At 42.4% G+C, this 19,577-nt stretch overlaps 3 protein-coding genes across 8 annotated transcripts in view; 2 read left to right on the top strand and 1 right to left on the bottom strand.

Moving 5' to 3' along the window:
• Positions 1 to 2,949, top strand: part of abcc8 (ATP-binding cassette, sub-family C (CFTR/MRP), member 8) — an 84,176-nt gene extending 81,227 nt beyond the window's left edge. For all 3 annotated transcript variants that reach the window (XM_059334961.1, XM_059334962.1, XM_059334960.1), the window contains exons 37-39: positions 1,396 to 1,529; positions 2,104 to 2,166; positions 2,748 to 2,949. In XM_059334961.1, coding sequence (XP_059190944.1) covers positions 1,396 to 1,529; positions 2,104 to 2,166; positions 2,748 to 2,885 — 335 coding nt within the window. In that variant the 3' untranslated portion in view covers positions 2,886 to 2,949. The remainder of the gene's footprint in view (positions 1 to 1,395; positions 1,530 to 2,103; positions 2,167 to 2,747) is intronic.
• Positions 2,950 to 3,752: 803 nt separating this feature from the next.
• Positions 3,753 to 5,581, top strand: kcnj11 (potassium inwardly rectifying channel subfamily J member 11). Its single transcript, XM_059334973.1, has one exon. It carries the CDS (start codon positions 4,087 to 4,089, stop codon positions 5,227 to 5,229), a length of 1,143 nt encoding a protein of 380 aa, XP_059190956.1. The 5' UTR covers positions 3,753 to 4,086; the 3' UTR covers positions 5,230 to 5,581.
• A 1,265-nt stretch (positions 5,582 to 6,846) lies between these two features.
• Positions 6,847 to 19,577, bottom strand: part of mob2a (MOB kinase activator 2a) — a 65,616-nt gene continuing 52,885 nt past the window's right edge. For all 4 annotated transcript variants that reach the window (XM_059334978.1, XM_059334977.1, XM_059334976.1 and 1 more), the window contains exons 2-5: positions 16,554 to 16,714; positions 14,665 to 14,758; positions 9,349 to 9,473; positions 6,847 to 8,770 (exon numbers count right to left, since the gene is read on the bottom strand). In XM_059334978.1, the coding sequence (XP_059190961.1) occupies positions 8,451 to 8,770; positions 9,349 to 9,473; positions 14,665 to 14,758; positions 16,554 to 16,714 (700 nt within the window). In that variant the 3' untranslated portion in view covers positions 6,847 to 8,450. The remainder of the gene's footprint in view (positions 8,771 to 9,348; positions 9,474 to 14,664; positions 14,759 to 16,553; positions 16,715 to 19,577) is intronic.

The following is a 19,577-nucleotide window of genomic DNA, read 5'->3' as shown; positions in this document are numbered from 1 at the left end:
GGGGGGCCTCCTCTCTGCAGTCTTACAATAGCTACTGTTGATTTGCAGTTCATCACTCAGTCCTTCATGTCTCTGTCATCGCCTGCACAACAGAGAAGCCACTCACTCCTCTGTGGAGTTATAGACTGCTGCTGCTCACCTCACCTGATGTATTTCTGCTTCAGTTGCTTTTCATTTGTCTCGTGTCAGAGTGTGTTGGTGTGTGACATGTTGAAAGTGAGCTACTCACCGCTTAGGTTTACTTTCACTGGAGCCAAACGTTCACAAAGATATTGATTTTTAACCCAGGAGTTAATGGCTAATTCATTTTGCCCTTTAATCAAGTTAAAGTGTCACTGTGGAGTCTGCTGTTGCATATAAAGCAGACCACAGTTAACTGCAGTGAGCCTATTTCCCAATGCATAATCTCATAACTCATCATAACATGAGTGAACATCTTTAGACTCTCCTGAAATAAATAATAAATAAATAAATCTCCTGTATATGGAATTATCTGATAAAAGTCTTCTGAAATAGGTGAAGGTCATCCTTTGAGTATATTTAAAAAACTAACAAACTGAACTATATTGACTTTCTTTATATTTAATATTAACATGTATTGTTTTATTATTATTATTTTAATATTATCATTATTACTGTTGTTGTTATTGTTATTATAATTATTATTTATTTAAGGATTTTTTTCAAAGCTATATTTATTTATGTATTTACATGAACGCCCATAAAGTTGGAATAATTTTGTTTATTTTAATTTGAATATTATATATATATTATATATTTGTCAGACACAATCCACTGTTAATTGTGGTTTCATTTTCATTGTGATATATTTGGAAGAGATTAATAATAAAGTTTTAAAAAGATGTACACTTTATTGGTCAAGACTAAATCACATTGTCCCAATCATTTTATGGTAAGAGGTAAAAAAAAAAAAGATAAAATTTTTTATTCTTCATTATTATCGTATTATTGACTAAAGAAATAAGCATTTTATTTCCGATATAAAATATAATAAAAAAATAATTTTACTCATATTTTGAAGTATTCACCTCACAATAGTATCTTCCTGGGAAGATAGAATAGGATCTTTCTGTTTTTAAAAAACGCCACAAAAGAAAAAGACCTTTTTAAAACAAACTAGAAACTAATTGACCATTGGAGAGTAGTTTAGTTTTTCAAGCATCATTATATGACTTGGCCTCTTTTCACAACAGAGACGTGAATAACAAATCAATAAGATATTGATCTGTAGGCCAAGAGTAAATGGCCAATCAACTCTGCCTTCTCATTTAGCTAAAGTAACACTGCCAATGTAATGTCACATGTATATTGTATATGAATGATTTGTGTATTTAATTTAATTTTATTTTTTTATATATATATTCTCTCCTTTAGATGCCATGGTGACGGAGGGAGGAGAAAACTTCAGCCAGGGTCAGAGACAGCTCTTCTGTCTTGCCAGAGCCTTCGTCAGGAAGAGCAGCATCCTCATCATGGATGAAGCCACTGCGTCCATCGACATGGCAACGGTCAGTGTGTTTTGTGTACCTGAGCACTTTCAGTTGGCAGGAAGGCATAAAGAGGGAATTAGCAGTAAGAGGGACAGCTGAAGGGAGGGTTGAAGAAAAGGTCACAAGGTTACTTCCATCTGTAGACATGAAACAAAGAGAAAATCACCTTTGATTGATATTTGTTTAAATAAGAGGAGAATAGAAAGAAAGCCAGGGGGAGGATGTGTGCATGAAGCAGAAAGAGAAAGAATGAAATGGAGGGAAAATACTCAGAGCCGGAGGGAGAGTCAGTGTTGGTACTTAAGAGCCTCTCCTGAATGATCGGTCACAAAGAGCGACATTTCTAGCTTCCAATAACGCAGCTGCACTGCCCTCGAGGAGACACGGCCGAGCGTTTAATCAGGGACAACGTGACGAGGATCAAGGGAGGTGAAAGTTTGAAAAATAAGATGGGGGTTTAACACTAACAAGGAACATGTTAACTATTAAAATGGCTCTTTATTTTACCTCATCTCCCACTTGTGCTTTTTTGTATTTGTCCTTGATTCTCAGTCAATGTGAAAGTAATTGAATCTCCTCTCTGTCCTCACAGGAGAGCATCCTGCAGAAAGTGGTGATGACTGCATTTGCTGACCGAACAGTAGTTACTATAGCAGTGAGTATCCCACACACACACACACACACACACACTGAGCCAGTAAGGCTTGCAGCTCTCAGATTTCCCCCAGAGAGCGCTGACCTTCGTCCTGTACTGCTGATAAAGTTCTTGTAAAGTGAGGCAAAGCAGCAAACAGATGCCGCATGGGCTATTAGGAACTATTTCTACAGGATTGTGTTGAAGGGCAAAACGGTAAAAGAGAAAAGTCGGAGAGGGTCAAACCAGAGCAGATGCTTGACTTCCAAGTTACTTCATGATAAAAAAAAACTTCTATGAATGTCATAACCGCTCATTTAAGATTACTCTTTTGGGCTGAACTTATCAAGAATGAGGAAGGGTAATCTGTGATGACTTAACTGTAACCTCTGGTATTTACTTTGGAGGAACATTTTCCTTCTTATCTCATCTCCTACTTTAACATAACAGACAGTTTTACATTGTACTTATCCATGTAGAGTGAGACATTTGTGTGATACAGCATTCATTATTGCTTCAAAAGCTTCGTTAAGGACGTGTCAGTGTGAATGACAGCGGATCGGTTTTCTCTGATGTGGTTTCCTTCTCTCTCCGCCGCTCAGCATCGCGTCCACACCATCCTGAATGCCGACCTGGTGATTGTGATGAAGCGGGGGATCATCCTGGAGCACGACAGGCCCCAGGCCCTGCTGGACAAGGAGGACAGCGTCTTCACCTCCTTCGTGCGAGCAGACAAGTAGCACAAGAAGAGACAGAGAGAAGGAGAGCATTAGAGGAAGACATTCAAAGTGCAATTGTCCCATGGAATATATATTCTTTTTATTTTTTAATCATATTGTATAATATTTGTACATAAAAAAGTTAATTCTTTGTTAATAAAACATAAATTATCATCAAATTTATGTGTGTTTTTGTTGGGGTTGTTGACTAAAATTAATAAAATGAATTGCTTGTGTATGTGACACTTTATGACCTGTTCAAAACAAATGAGTCATCAGTGGATTGCAGGTTTAAAATTAGCCGAGGAATACATGACGCCGTTCAGAGAGATGAGACAAAGAGCCAGAGACCAAAGCATAGTGATCATCCTCATGTACACAGAGGTGTCACAGTGTTATGAGCCTGCTGCAGCCAGGACTGACATGTGACATTAGAGAGTTATGTGGATGCCAGAGGAGTCTGTAAAATTAAGTTTGCATGGGAGGTGAGAGAGGAGAGGAAACCCAGCAGACTGGATGTTAATGAAAAGACTAAATCTGGATCCTCTGAATGAACAATCCACTTTCTATTCATGCAAGGTTTAGAGTAAACAGCCTGAAGATAATTTACTGTAGAGTGCCCTATATTTAACCCATTATATATTCAGAGTATAAGCTGCCTGTGGCAAACATCTTTTGATGCGTAATGGCTCCACTCCTGCATTCTCATTGAAAACCACAGGAAGGGAGAGAGGGAGGGAGGGAGGGAGCACCTCTCCACCTCACGTGGTGAGCCAACAGCGATACTAAACTCAGGTGATAAAACTCAGCTCAGAGAACCATTATGTTCCTGCATCCACATCTCACATCTCACTGAGTTTTTTGGTGAGTGCGCACCACTGGTGGGTCGGTTCACAATGGGACAGGGGCGGTGTGGCGCATCTCCGCCCGGTCAGTGGGTGCTGTGAGTGACGGCGGCAGCTGCAGAGCTGCAAGAAGAATATTCTCCTGGGACTTCGCGGTTGTGGAGCGCCTGATCTGGAGGCAACGTGAGGAGCGCACATACCTCCAGAAAACGGGCGACAACAAGACTCTCCTTCCTGCGCCCGGCAGCTGCTGAGGAGCTGGACGACTAGGAGGAAAAGACACCAGGAAAGAGGAAAATATTTCATCTTTCAGCTGGACAGAGACGACTCAGTACTTTCAAAGCCAAAAGGCTGTGAGTCCATAGTATGGGAGCGCTATGTTGTCCAGGAAAGGACTCATTCCTGAGGATTACTTGCTGACACGTTTGGCTGAGAATGTCCTGCAGCCAAAGTTTAAGTCCAAACCGAGGAAAGCTCGGTTCGTCGCAAAGAACGGCACCTGCAATGTAGCGCACACAAACATCCGAGAACAGGGCCGATTCTTGCAGGACGTCTTTACCACGCTGGTAGATTTAAAATGGCTCCACACGCTCATCATTTTCACCATGTCGTTCCTGTGCAGTTGGCTTCTTTTCGGGATGGTCTGGTGGCTCATTGCCTTTGCGCACGGCGACCTGGACCAGGGAGACGACGACTTCGTCCCGTGCGTAACGGACATTCACTCCTTCTCCTCCGCCTTCCTCTTCTCCATAGAGGTCCAGGTGACCATCGGCTTTGGGGGCCGGATGGTCACGGAGGAGTGCGTCTCTGCCATCATCGTCCTGATTGTGCAGAACATCGTCGGGTTGGTGATCAACGCCATCATGCTCGGCATCATCTTCATGAAAACTGCGCAGGCCAATCGGCGCGCAGAGACGCTCATTTTCAGCAAACACGCAGTCATTTCCGTCCGAAACAACAATCTGTGCTTCATGATCCGCATCGGGGATCTGAGGAAAAGCATGATCATCAGCGCCTCCGTGCGGTTGCAGGTGGTCCGGAGAACCGCCACCAAGGAGGGCGAGGTGGTCCCTCTGGACCAGATCGACATCCACATGGATAACCCGGTGGGCACCAACGGTATTTTCCTGGTGTCCCCCCTCATCATCTGTCATGTGATCGACAAGGACAGCCCTCTGTATGAGATGTCCGCTTTCAACCTGCAGCACGACGAAGTCGAGGTCATCGCGGTGCTGGAGGGGGTGGTGGAGACCACGGGCATCACCATGCAGGCCAGGACGTCCTACGTGTCGGAGGAGATCCTGTGGGGGCAGCGCTTCGTGCCCACAGTCTCCGAGGAGGACGGCATGTACGCGGTGGACTACTCCAAGTTCGGTAACACCATGAAGGTCCCGACACCGTGCTGCAGCGCCAAGACTCTAGATGAAGCCGGTGGTATCGCTCAGTTTAAACTGAACGAGGGGGTCCCCTTGCGGTCATCTGTGAGAAGGCGGCAGCGGTCCAGGATGGAGATTTCCTGAACTGATAGTCTGTGTAAACCATGTCTGCCAGCATTTTATATGAAAACTAATTATTTAAGTTTGAAGATAATTGAATTATAAGGTAATATTTATTTTATAGTTAATATATGTTATGGATTACCAGTAATCAGTAATCACCATCACATCTCTTTATCAGTCAGATGTATGCGCACATCTACTAGCTACTCAGGGTGAGTGTGAAAACGCACAAAGACAGAATGCACTGAGAATTTAAGAGGTGACTGTTGTTAACTGATAAGTCCTGGTGCCCAGAATGAACAGAAAGTCTGGTTTGGATATGTTTGATCTTTCAAAAGTGAATAGTGACTGCATGTATCAGAAAAGCAATAAAGGAGAGTGGTTCATGTAAAGTGTGTTGTGGTTGGGAAGCCAAATAATCTAATTTAAAAATGGACATATAAATTATTTAGTATTGCACTTTCACAAAGTTTGGGAAATCACAAGCAAAGACTGACTCAAATATTGCTATCGTAGTCAAACCTTCAGTGTTTGAAAAATCTAAGCTAAGTGCAATTTGGTTATTATATAAAGACTCGAGACCAAGATATGTACTGTGAAAGACATTTATACAGATTAGGTTGCAATAGTTTCTTAATAACTTAAAACGTATCTTTTGGATTTCTTTCTTTGCCAATACCAATACACCATCTGTCATAAGTCAATATTACCTGATGCAATTACCTGGCCAGCTTGTTGTTTAGGTTCTACTCACAAAAGAGTTAAGAGTCAAAAATGAAGCAACAGGCGCAGATATATCCTGACCTTTAGGCCCTAGTAGGCTTCAATCAAAAATACATGTCCCATAATGCATCAGCCTTTATAGGTGACCCTACTTGTCTGGTCAACATCTACTGTCGCTTTCCAAATCATTCTTTTTTTGTACTTTTGAAATGTACCGTTTCATTCAGTATGCACACAATTAGAACATATTACTTCATTATAACATTGCACCTTGAATTATGACCTTATTGCTTATAAACATTACATTACATGTCATTTAGCAGACGCTTTTGTCCAAAGCGACTTACAATAAGTGCATTCAACCTGATGGTACTAGACTTAGACCACAGGAATCAAGTAAGTACAGAACTTTAAGAGCTAACTGTCATTGCTACAGGAGTGCTATATGTTAAAGAAGAAAAGAAGAAGAGAAAAAAGAAGCGCTTTTTTTAAATTTTAATAAACACTGTGCAGAGGATTGTGGGTCAGAAAGCAACAATAGCTTTGGCAGCTTGCATACTGTAAAATGTGACCAGATGCAGTAGGACATCCTGGTATTTTGGGAATACCGCACTGACACACTATGTATGGGGGAAAACTAAATAGTATGGTAATATGTTAGGCACCCTACACCTTTTAAATGCAACTCAAGCGTTCTGTTATAAATCTTTATTCACCAGGTTCAGACCCTGACGACATCACGAGGACATCATCAAGATTTTTTCCTTGTGGAGTACTTCTCGTGACTAATAAACGGTGTAAAATGAATCCCCTTTAAAAATAGCATCATGATTATTAGACCTCACACAAGATGCTCATGTTTCTTTCCATCTGCATAATTTACACATAAACACATTGATACAAAAGACACAGAGGCGAGGTGGCATTTCTCTCTTTTATTAGATTATAATCCGCAGAGCTTAAAATATTAAATTGCTTTTAACTTAGTTAATAATTAAAATACATAAAAACGAGAGCCAGAACTGAAGAACCCTGCAAAAAAAAAAAAAAAAAATTAAAATAAATAAAAAAGGAGAATTATAAACCCAATCCTCCTCCATACAGAGGCTATGTCTGACAGAACCCGCTTGCGTTTCTTTGTACAGTAAAGTCCAAGCAGACTGTGCATTTTCTATACATGTGTAATGATAACATTATTGTTATTATTTCTGAGCTAATTTTCCTCTGATAATCTTTTTTTTTTAAAGCAAATTTTAAAGGGACAGGTAAAACTAAAAAAACAGAAGTGGAGATTTTTTTTTTTTTAGCTTTGCACTGGGAGTACTGGTGACTGTTAAACAGCAGAGCAGCTCCACACCATCGACTCCCACCCCTCGTTCTGTCTCCATCTGTGCCTCTCTGGGCCTGCAGACATTACCTCATGTCTTTGTCCTTCTGTGCTGCTGGAGTGGGTGTGGGTAGTGGTGTTAGTGGTGGTGGTTCAGGGGGCTGCTGCTATGCTGACCACCAGCAAACAGCTCTGATTTAGCCTCATACGGGCACCGGTCCGTGTCAAAGTATCGACTCTGATCAGATTAAATATCTAACATACAATCTTTATATTTTCTTCTCCGTCTCCCTGTGTCTGTTGTGATCTCTTCATGTTTGCTGCCCTCTACAGGTCGGCTCTGGGACATGTTTGTTAGGGGTAACACCAGGTGATTATGTGACTAAACTGTAGTTAAACACGATCAACATCTGAAGGACTGAGCAGTCTGGTGAACGAGGGACAGAGAATTGGAAAAAAAAGAGAATAACTTCTCTCTGGCAGCAGTGACGTATTCTTTCAGGTCCTGAGTAGGAAGCGCTTTAACCATCCCCCACATAAACAACCCAAACAGTGATTGGCTAGTATCGCCCCGTCAGGCAGTAACGTGGCTCCCTACTGGCCAGCGTAGTGGCCGTGCGCCTGCAGGCCGCCTCCTGCCGCTGCAGGAGGAGGGTGGGACGAGCCCGCAGGTGAGCAGAGACGCCTCTCCTCCTCACATCAACAGCACTGTACAATAGTAGGTTGAAGCAAAGCAGAGCCCCCTTCCTGTACTTTATGTTAGGTAGAGGATAGAAGGAGGTGAAGGGCTGATGGACACACTGCACCCACCCCCCACAACAAAAAATAAAACTGAATAAAACTTCAACAAAAAATAAGTGAAATAAAACCAAAAATAAAACATACACATACTTTTTTGTTCCTAGTTTAAATTGCAGAGAAGATGGGAGGGATTTGCCCCTGGGAGGAACACTCACGCCAATTCCTGCTGGCGTGACAAACCCCTCCCCGCCACCCTAACCCCCCCGAAAACCCTCCCCCCCTTTCCTTCCGGCTGGTTGGTTGGTGTTGTAGCGAAATATAAGGGTAGTGGAAGGTCTCTAAAGTCCTGCTGGCACCGAGGAAGGGGGCCAGGCTGTCTTTCCTTCTCTCCTCTATCTTATCTTCTATCACCCCCGGGGCTGCTGTCTCACCACTGACCCCCCCCCCCCGCTCATCTCTCCGTCACGTGGTTTTGTGAAGAAGGGGAGGGCGCCGAGGCTGGGGCAGAAGGGGCCGGGGTCGGGGCCGGGGGCGGGGCAGGGGTGCAGAGGATTTCGGACAGGTCGTCCATGATACAGGTCTCCTTGGGGTCGACCAGGTTGAATTCCCTTACGAAAACGATGAAATGTGCATACAGAGTGTTCAAGTGGCCCTGCAGGTCCAGAGCCACCGTCTCTTTAAAGTGCGCCCAGTAGAGGTGAGCCAGCACGTGGAACAGGTACCGGCAGATCTTCTTTACCAAGGACTCAAAGGAGTTTGGGAACTCTTTGCCTGAAGAGAGAAAAAAGGAAACAAGACAGGAGAGACTGCATTAGACACAGGAGGGAATTTATTGTTTTTATTATTATCAACAAATCCTGTAAAAGTCAAAAATCAATATGTTTGTCCCAAGATACTTTATGTACAATAATACATTCAGCAACAGGCCTATTTTGTTCTTACTGGAGATATAAACTTTAAAAACTAGGTTCATTAAAAAAAAAAGTATATTATTTAATGTATAACACCTAAATGGCTCTAAAAGTATAACTCTAGGTCTTTTGAATAATACAGCATTAAAGTTGAAATGACAAGTTGATTTGTTGATAAGTTGCAGTTGTCTACTTGTGCCCTGGAAAACTGTAATGAGCATTTTTTTTAAAGCCAAATGATTAATCAATTATTCAAGGAATCAAACAGCAGAATAATTAATAGGGGAAATGACCATAACATGCATTCTTAAATAATTATCACTATAATGTTTTTGTTGGACCATTGCTCATTTACTCCATCCTTCTGCTGCAGCAGGGGGCAGCAGAACGACATCAGAGACTTCCAGGAGACATGAAAACCTTCAAAAGGACACTCACCGTATTTTGTAGGAAAGATTTCCTCATCTGTGACCAGTTTCTGACAAAGACTCATTACAAAGTCGACATATTGTGGAGCAGTGCACTTCGTCTTCTTCCCCCTCTCGTCATACCAGTAGTATATTCTACAAAGAGAAAGAAACATACCGATTAGTGTTGTCATGTATGCATTGCAAAACAGCACTTAAGACAATTCATTGAGAAACAGGATGCTATTACTATTACAAAAAACTTTAATTACTCATAATGAATGTTTTGTAACTTGTGGTTGAAGTAGCAGCTGTATTTCCTTGTACACAAAACGGTCAAATGATTCTCTCGAGCAGGAAATGAAACATACAGGTGAGCTGTGAGAGATAATTGGCCAATGAGACATCACCTGGAACTATTTCTCATGAAGGGAAAACCCAGACTCTCAGTGACGTCTCACTTTCTAGATGACGCGGTTCAGGATGAAGATACGGTCCAGTGGCACTACAAAGCTCTCCTCCCACCACATCCTTATCAACAGATCATCTTTGTCCTACGGCCTTTCTCAACTCTGTGACTGGGAGGTTTGATTTCCTGATTGGACCAAATTCCCTGCAGCTACTAGCCTGGCTAACACCTGACTAATCTCAAATGAGATTTAGTCTGGAAACCAGCCGTTCATTTCTCCGTAGAGGAGGTGTGGTTTACGATCCTCCGGAGCCGTTTATTGGGCGCTAAGAATGTCTATCAAAGCGTCTGTAGGTAGCTCTTAGCCAATCAGATCAGTTATACCAGATGACGTAGTAGAGCAACAGAAATGGATGTTTGTTGTGTGTGTGTCTGTGAGAGAGTGTTGCTGCTGCGTTGCTTCTCCAGTTCTCGCTTTCTGCAAGATTATTTATTTTCACGCTTTATTCCCCCTCATGTCATTCAGCCACACACATCCACTGATTTTATGGGCAATAAACAAGCTGCTGCGGGTCTCTGGGGGCTCCGCTGTCCCCCGGCTCGTAGCCAGATCATCGGCGTTGCGGTAGCGCCGGTGATTAGCGCCACTAGCGGCTAATAGCCCCGCTACCGTAACGCCGGTGATCTCGCTACGAGCCGGGGGACAGCGGAGCCGCCGAGAGACCTTTCGCCTTTCAAATTTCGCTCTAAACTATTTAAAACACCATCTACAGCTAAAGAGAGTTTCGCGTCTGCTGCAGCCATGTTGGATCTGTAAGAAAACTACAAGCTTCCGTCTGCCAGGTAGTACGCGTCATCGTCTTGCCGTCCCTCCCCGCTCTGTGATTGGATCCCTAAAACAGGGCTAAGAAACCTCCCTGGTTTCCAGACCCCTTGGCAGTTTGAAATGAAATCGAACGCGCAAGGCAGTCTGGGTATACCTATGCAGCTACAGGAGTTAACAGCACCCTCTGAGTCCCGCTGCTGACCAAACTTCCACGGAGGGGCCGACCCAAATAGCTAAACTACAGGCGGAGGGATTGGAAACTATAACAGGAGATCTGTAAACACCTCAGATATAGATGAGCTAACCAGGGAGGAGGCAGGGAAACAGGATGGGTAACCACAGAGACAAAAGGCTGGAAAGGTCAATTAATAAGCTGATGAAACGGGCAAAAGAAATATGCAGGTTGTTAGTGTTTGCAGTGTGCAGCTGGGAGGTAGTGGGGCAGACATTACAAATCCTGAGGAATGTAAAGCGCCCACATAACTGACCCTGCAGGACAGGACCTAGTGACCACAGCACCAGGACCAGACTCTTACAATACACTTACTCACTCAGGATTAGACTGTGTTTGTGTTGTGGGAGGCGCTGACTGAACTACAAACATGCCTCCTCCACCCCAGCATGATGAAACTATGACCTTATAAAGCACTGCTACAGAGCGTGGTCTACTTACTGTTTGTGAACACACAGGTTGGGGCTTGATGGGATCTTACTGAATATGAATTTTAACAAATTGCTTATTTAATATATTGCTAACTTTAAGTTAAAACATTTGTATGTCACAATGGTTTTGCAATGTGAGGAATTGGGTTTAGAGCCATGAGAACTTGCTGCATTCAAAAATTTTCGTGTTTTAAATTTTTTTCTCAGAGACACCAACATAATTTATGAGTTGTCCACACCTGTTGTAGAAGAACCTGGACCGCATGTTTCATTACTTTTTAAGCAAATTTGAGTTTGAAAATCCTATAGAAATGATGAAAATGAAAGTTAGTATAAGAATACATAATTCTCTTGCATGATGAGGTTATATGATGTGGTTAAGTGATCACGAAATGTTTCCATGGTGGGAATAGTGGCGAAAAGTAATGTAAATGTAATGTATGTATGTAATGTAAATGTAATAAAAGCAATCAAACAACAACTTTAAGATTCAGACTCTAAGGACGAAAGTTTGGTTTGACAGACTGAATGTTTAAAATTGGGCTAAATAACTTCCTGAAAGTTATGCACTCTTAAGAAAGTAAATATTTGATAATAAATTAGTGAATGAGTGTATTTTTCCCAACCAAAACCAAATAGCACTGCCTATAAGAACTCAACGCTGATGAACAAAGTGAACACACACACACACACACACACACACACACACACACACACACACACACACACACACACACACACACACACACACACACACACACACACACACACACACACACACACACACACACACACACACACACACACACACACACACACACACACACACACACACACACACACACACACACACACACAAAATGGGTCTAAATAGCTACCAAATGGTTCCGTTCCCTCATAGCTCATGGAAACATTTTCTTCCAAAAATAGTGCTGAGCTCTGCCTTCGGGCAGGGGCACTGACGCTGCTGCGACTGTGGCTCAGTCAGTTTTCACCACAGACGGGGGCGCGGGTGCCAGGTCCTGCACGGGCAGGAAAGGGTGGGGCGCCGGGCAGCGGGGAAGGTACAGTCACAAACAGTGGGCCTCGTCTTCGAAAAAATAGTTTTAAAAGTAAAAGTTTGAGAGGAACGAAAATGCTTTGAACATTTTAGTGAAATCCAGGGTGGAGCTGTGAGACAGAGGTGTTTTCAAGACATTGCCTCTGTTTTTTACAGGTCAATAGACCGTGCAAACAAAAACATGTTAATCTGCACGGCTCTCCACTCTTCACATACCGCAGGCGAAGCACATTTTCTTCTTCCATTTCTCAGGGTGTGAGTTAGGAGCACTAGCTTCAGGTGACAGCAGTGGAAAAATCCACTGTTGACTTAAAGGTTAACTCATGACACGTTTGTCTCTCACAGCAAATCTGTCATATTCGTGTCATTCCTCAATGGCTCTGTTTGTCTTTGATGTCATTGTCCTGTTTTTCTTTCCAGCGTGAGTGCTGAGCGTGGTGAGCATTACTACATGCGATGTGTCAGGAGCTGTGTCGTGAGTGTTTTGGTGTCTTAAAGTGTGGGTAATCAGGTTTTTCCAGCCTTCTGTATACACAGGGGGAATGACAGCCTCTCTCCAAACACAAGGGCTCACTCATAAAGACGGCACCCCCGCCCTGACAGGGCAAACTAGTTAGATAAATGCTTACAGTTAGTCACCTCCCCTGCTTTTAACATGGCATGAATAGGCCACCATGTTGTGATTATCCTTTAACATTTACTACTGCAGAGGTATGCACAAAGTAGCAATTAGCCATTTTTAATCACCTATTAATTAGCCAGTAATTATATATTTATACCCTCTACAAACATTACATACATTTGGTGAACATTTCAACATTATCATCATCACAGCACTACATCTATTAATGTAAGTATAATGATGTTAGCAGACTAGAGACAGCAGAAGGAAACAGACTGGACCACAGGGTTTAAAGGTGAAGCTGCTCCAGTCGTCCCCAGTGTGTCTCTTGCTGTTCTGTTCAGATTTGTTTAAAAATAAGCCTAATGTACTGTAATTTCCCAGCTTGGGATAAATAAAGTATATCTGTCTATCTGTCTATCTAATGCAGCAGCTGCTCTTGATGTGATTAATACTAGATTCAGCTGCATATTTTTGTAAATAAAAGTCACTTAAAAAAGTAAGACGACGCAATTCATTGCTGATTTTGACCTCTGGGGTTCTGCCTTTTATCTGACTCAAAATCTGCGCATCTTCGTCTACGAAAAATGATATGATCAATGAGTATTTCCACGACAAGGGACAGTGGCAGCGACAGTTAGCAATTTCCTGACCAGTAAACTGGGCATTTTATCTTGGGGTTAAATGACATAAATGACAGGGTGGAAACTCAACAAAATATATAAAAAGTGTCTTTCTCTGACTCTCACTTGGGAGTGAATTGGGTATTAACGCATTGAAGCCTGGAAAGCGGATACGTTGTTTTGTAGTATTTGTATAAGCTCTCAAATACTTTTTGAATTTCATTTCTATCTGCTACAGAGGCTGAAAAATCTATTATTTAGTAGAAGCGTTGATACTTCTGTTGAATTTCCAGAAAAACTTCAGGTTTTAGGGGCTTATTTTAAAATCGCCAGAGGTTTTACAGGCGTTTTAGGCCTCAATGGGTTAAAAGCTCACTTGATTTGTCCAACAATGACTGCTGAACACTCCTAGTGGGTTATAGTTTTAGGTAGCCTGACTGATATAACGCTCAACCAATATCGGCCTATTACAGCTATATCGTATTGTTGTAGTATGTTGTCAAATATAAATACTTTTTTTTCTGAATATAATGCAGAAAAAGATGTAATTTAGAAACAGTGTAATCACAGAGTTTGCTAGGCAAAACGTGCTTCGACCTACAATCCGAGAGAGTCAAAAAGCTGCTCTGAGCAATATCAGCACTATATCATTATAAAACAGCATAAAAATGACAATTAATAACATAAGCCCATAAACAGACACATAAAAACACTAATGAAATGTAACGAGCATTTTGAACGTACAAAACAACAAACTAGTCAGTGATAACATAAATCGGAGTATTTAGAATATTGGACGATATATCAAATGGAATCTCTTACTCTCTAATATCAGTATTGTGAATCTTTCTTTTAAACATGTTGTGCTGCAGCACAGACACAGCAAGCTTGGGGACACAATGTACACAATGTACAACAGCCCTAAGGCAAATAAACAGCCTAGTGCAGAACACTGGAGCTGCATGCTGCACATTCCAGAAACCGTGCTGGTACTTAAAAGACCAAAATTAACCTGAGGGCAGCTTCTGGGTCTCTTGCTGACTGAGGAAGCATCCCTTGATGAATTAACCAATTTCTGATAAATAAACCAATGGGCCTCAGCAGGTGAGCGATGAATAAACCAAAGGCGGTGGAGATAACTTACGTGTTGCAGGCCGTCATGGCTTGACAGGTGTCCCCAGTGCAGAACTCTGAGATGGTGCTGTACTGCAGGTTGATTAGATTGAAGAATGTTGTCGCTGTGGCAGAAAATAGAGATTTTATGTTAATCAGTGTTTGTGACACAAGAGTAAATCATAGAGAAGACACCTAAATACTTTCACGTGAAAAACTAAAACACTGCCAAAAGATAAGAGGACAATATGTGTGTCGTGTCTTTGGATGACACACCTACGGAACTGTACACTGCGTGACTGTTTGTCACTGTGATCAATGGGACAGTCAAAGTCACATGCACACACTAATCCATCAACAGCATGTGAGACTCAGAAGAAAATGGAAATAATGCGAGGCGGTTGCAGCTTTCACAAGTGTTTAAGTTGTTGCTCCAGTCACTAAAAACCAAAACAGGTATTTCTGCCACAGCTTATAATGCTGCAAAACAAAGCATTAGGCAAAAGTGGGTGTACTCAGTAAGAACAGATGTATCTCTTAGAGAAAAATATTTGCTCTGTATGCAAAGTGTGAGATCTTTCTGGTATGGTGACACTCTACTGTAGACTGTTTGCCTTTCTTTCTTTAACAGTTCAGAGCTGAGCATTGTCAACGTAATAGCTAGCTATAACTAGCCAAAAGAGTTTAATCCATAAATAGGCCATTGAATAAAATGTTGTCAGTTTCATGATTTCAATTATTGCAATAACATTAATTTGTTTTTATAATAAAAGCTCATGTTGCACAGTTTATACTGACAGAACACCTAAGCCAACCCTTAAAATGATTAAACTGAGGCTTCTGCACTGAACTTCTGAGCAGTAGCTCTACTGATGTGGCTCAAATAAGTCTATGATTTTCTGTTAGGATGAGCAGATAATCATTCATCATTCTGGCATGACTTTCATTCTAGTTTCTTCTTCCTAATGGAACAAACAAACCCAAGGACACACTTTAAAAGACACACTGCCCCACCAGAACCCTACAGGACCCATCCTCTCTTATCCTGCTCAACAAAGTAGTCAACAAGTGAGAAAATATCCAGTGAAAGAACTGTTGGTTTATAAATGTGGGCAGAGTTAAATGACTCCAATCAGTATTAATTTGGTTAAACAAACTATTTAAATCAAAACCTCGCCCAGCTCTACTGTTTGTTTTTTCGAGCTAAGCCCAATTAGTGGCGGATACAAGCTGATACAAGATAACTTACATAACTTCCAATTCCAACACATTTACAAGTGAAAGCATGCCCCATCTGTTTTATACAGCACAGTTGTATCAGGCTAAAAAAGAAAGGCAAGAATGCTTGTTTTTTCCTTTTCCCTCTGGAACACCTGGTCTGGATATGTAACCAAAACAAGGACGGGCAGACATATAAAATAAAGAGTTGCATAAGGCAGATCTAGGAGCTAGGCCGTATCGAGATTACAAAACTCCAAAAATGATAATAATCACAACTATTAATTTCAGTACGAGTTTAAACACTGCACCAAAGCTGGCAGTAAACGATGGTGTTTACAGAAGCGGTGTGTGGTGTTATTGGGAACAGGCTGGACGCTGTGCCAGGCCTGGATCATGTTAAGGACTTGGCTCTGTCAAAGCTGCAGCTCCAGCTCCACTGGAACATCTCGTCATCTCCAAACGAGTGCATAACGATTTGGAAAAACAATTCCAAACCCTTGAGGAAAATTTTAAATAAGTGGGGGGCGAACACTTAGCTTAACCAAAGAATTTTTACATAATAAATTAGGCAATAATAACAATGTCTGTGATAAATTGTTAACAGGCTTAGTAACTACAGCACTGGGTTCTGTTTTCTGTCCAGGACATCATCCTGAGCTATGTGTCTACATATTTTTATCATTGACCATAGTCACTCACTGTTGCTGGCTAGCCATTCGTTGAGGTCTATCTCTCTGGGCAGCACCACCAGCTCCTTGAGGTCAAAGTCCACCACGCGGATTTTTGTGTACTCTAGCTCCAAGTACTGCTTCTTCTCTTCTGCCGGAGGCTTCTTTCCATTTGGCTTCGTCTTCGACTTCCTGCAATGACAGAAAAAGAGGACAGGTTAAGAGCTGCAAAGGACGTGATAGGGCCAATAAATGATAAAGGAAATTACAAAGCGAGATTTGCAAAGAGCCCGAGAGTGGCGCAAATGATGTGTTTACTGTTTAATTGGACACTGTAAAGAATGGGGGGAAATGTAAAGCTTTTTTCTGGACTTTTCCTGACAGGTCTGCATGATGGCTAAGTGAAACAAGAATTATAAATATATGTATATCCAACCAGATATACAGGTAGCCAACACTGAATGTGGAGGATAAATCAGCAGTTGGTTCTGCAGTAAAACGCCACTTAATGAACTGAGAAGTCAGCACAGTTTATTTTCTATGCATTAAATGCACTGTAAATGGAAAAAATGCTACTTGCAGAAATAACACTAGATAGATACAATAGTCTAAAACCAGGCACAGAGCTCTATAAAACACAGACAACAAAAACCCCAAGTCACAAAACACACTTTCCGTGACTGGTCTGTCAGAAACCCAAACAGACCAAACAAAGAGTCCTCTGTTTCTGTACCTGACCCCTCACTCCGAACTCTGACCTAATGTTAGGTCTATAACTTCCACACAGACAGCCGTCCCCAGCGCCTTGTACTTCCAGTGCTAGTTTTAGCACGGGGATGTCATATCACACTCTTCCTGCACTTCCAGGGCCGTAACCTCTCCTCCCCTAGCCCCCGTCTATATCAGTGGAGGCAGTGCAGTCTGGGGTCAAAGGTGGAAAGGCTTGATCAATGATTGAGACAAATAAACAGAGGCACAGTTGTCTGGGACACTCTGGGGAAAATGTAATTGACTGACCAAAGACTATTCCTGTTCCCTTCATCTTTATTTCACCCGTTCTTGGCTCTGCTACCGTTATTTGGGTTTGCTTAAGGACAGGGGAGTTTCAGTTTGCTCCCTGAATTTATTGTGCTTTTCTTGACCCTCATTTCCGTCCGTCTTGTGTTCTCCGCCTCAATCTCCAGTTCTCATCCCTCCTCTCCAACACACCCTCTGTCTAAACACAATGATCCAGCCATGTGCTTTTTGCTTTTTTCCTACCCAGTCATACTCCCAGAAGACGGCAGCTAGACCAGGGAGAGCTGCTCTAACAGCACTAATGACGAGGAATCATAAACACCACTTTCCAGGAGCAGCCAAAACCCCTTCTCACTTTCACTCAGGCTCTGCTTCGACTTACACTGGACTTTACAGGAAAAAAGCAATGACTGCTGGGGCCTTTGCAAGAAATTCACAGTCCACATGTAGTGGGGAATATTAGAGATAGATTAAGAGAGAAGGGATCAAGAACAGAAGGGGGAGTGAGACCAGAGCAGGAGAAAGGAATGAGGAGAGGAGGTAGATCGACACAGGCCCAGCTGATATCCATGGGAACTAATAAACACTTACAAAACATGACAGGACTGTGGAGCATGAGGCCTCTTGGCCGGAGCACAGTGTTCAAAAGCCCTTTGCAGTTTAATTCCCCTCTCCAGGAAACATCGCCCTGCTTTCCACCTCAGCAAACAAGGGAAGGCATGTCAACATGTGGAAGCAGACACAGGCAGCAGCCGTTTACTTTGTAAATGTTTAAGTTTCCCCCTTTTACATGTCAGCTGTTGTCTAATTTAGCTGTCAGGAGAAAATGTTTAGCTGTAAATTGCCTTTGGGCCTCCTGTGAGAGATCTGAAGGACCAACACTTGCACGATCATGTTCACGGACACGGCTCAGGTTCTTATTTTCTGGGTAATGATTTATCAAGGTATTCGGCTCTTCCTATCAGGCATCTGCTCAGCTTGTTCTGTGCATCATTTAAAAACCAAGGACACCACGGATTACACTCTGGCTAATTATTAATGAGTGGCCACTGTCTCTTTCTCCTGTTGCTCTTTTCTTTTGTTTCGTCTCCCGCTCTTACTTTTTACAATATCTTGTTTTTCTTTAGGCTTGTAGGGATTTCGTTCTGCCCCTTTTCTTCTTCAGGGCTGCGGGCTCACCTGTCCAAACAACCTATTGTTCAGGGTCAAAAGCCTCAGGCCTCGCAGTTCACTCCTTGCCTTTTCTTTTCATCTCTTTCTGCCCTTTTCCTCCCTTCATCTTTTTGTTCCCAACTATCGTCCATCATTTTAAATACTGTTCCTTTTTTTTTAAACTTGAGGAGAAATTAAACATATAAAACAGGCATGGAAACAAGCAGCCTTATCTCTGTCTGCTTCCTTCTCCGCCTCAAAGCAGAGAAAAAACCCTCTTCCTGCTCATGAGGGCACGGACAGATTCATGTGGTCCATGTGGTTTTGAGCTGTGAGCTACATGTTCCGTCATGTGAAGGAGCTTTACCCGGGGACGGAGCTTCACCCACAGATACCGTCAGCTCTTCAAAGACTCTGCTAAGCCCCTTAGAAAAAAAAAGTTTGGCTCCTGTAAAAGGTTCAAGTCAGTTCTTTCGCACCCCCCCTTTCCTTTTGAAAACATTCTGTTACACTGAGCTATTTCCTGCCTCTTTCCCTCTGTAATTTCATCATTTTCCATACAAACGCCTCCACCTCTTGCGAACATTTGTGTGGTAATGGGAGGTGAAATTCTGGAGCCATTAGTTTATTTTAGGATAAAGAAAACTTCCTCTCTGCCAGCTCTCCTCCCCTCATACGTACATAGTCTGTCTTTGCACACACACACACACACACACACACACACACACACACACACACACACACACACACACACACACACACACACACACACACACACACACACACACACACACACACACACACACACACACACACACACACACACACACACACACACACACACACACACACACACACACACACACACACACACACACACCTTTGT

This window comes from Centropristis striata, chromosome 6 (genome assembly GCF_030273125.1).
Source record: "Centropristis striata isolate RG_2023a ecotype Rhode Island chromosome 6, C.striata_1.0, whole genome shotgun sequence".
NCBI classification, from domain to species: Eukaryota; Metazoa; Chordata; class Actinopteri; order Perciformes; family Serranidae; genus Centropristis; species Centropristis striata.
Note: the sequence above shows the minus strand (reverse complement) of the source record. Positions and strands in the feature narration are given on the sequence as shown.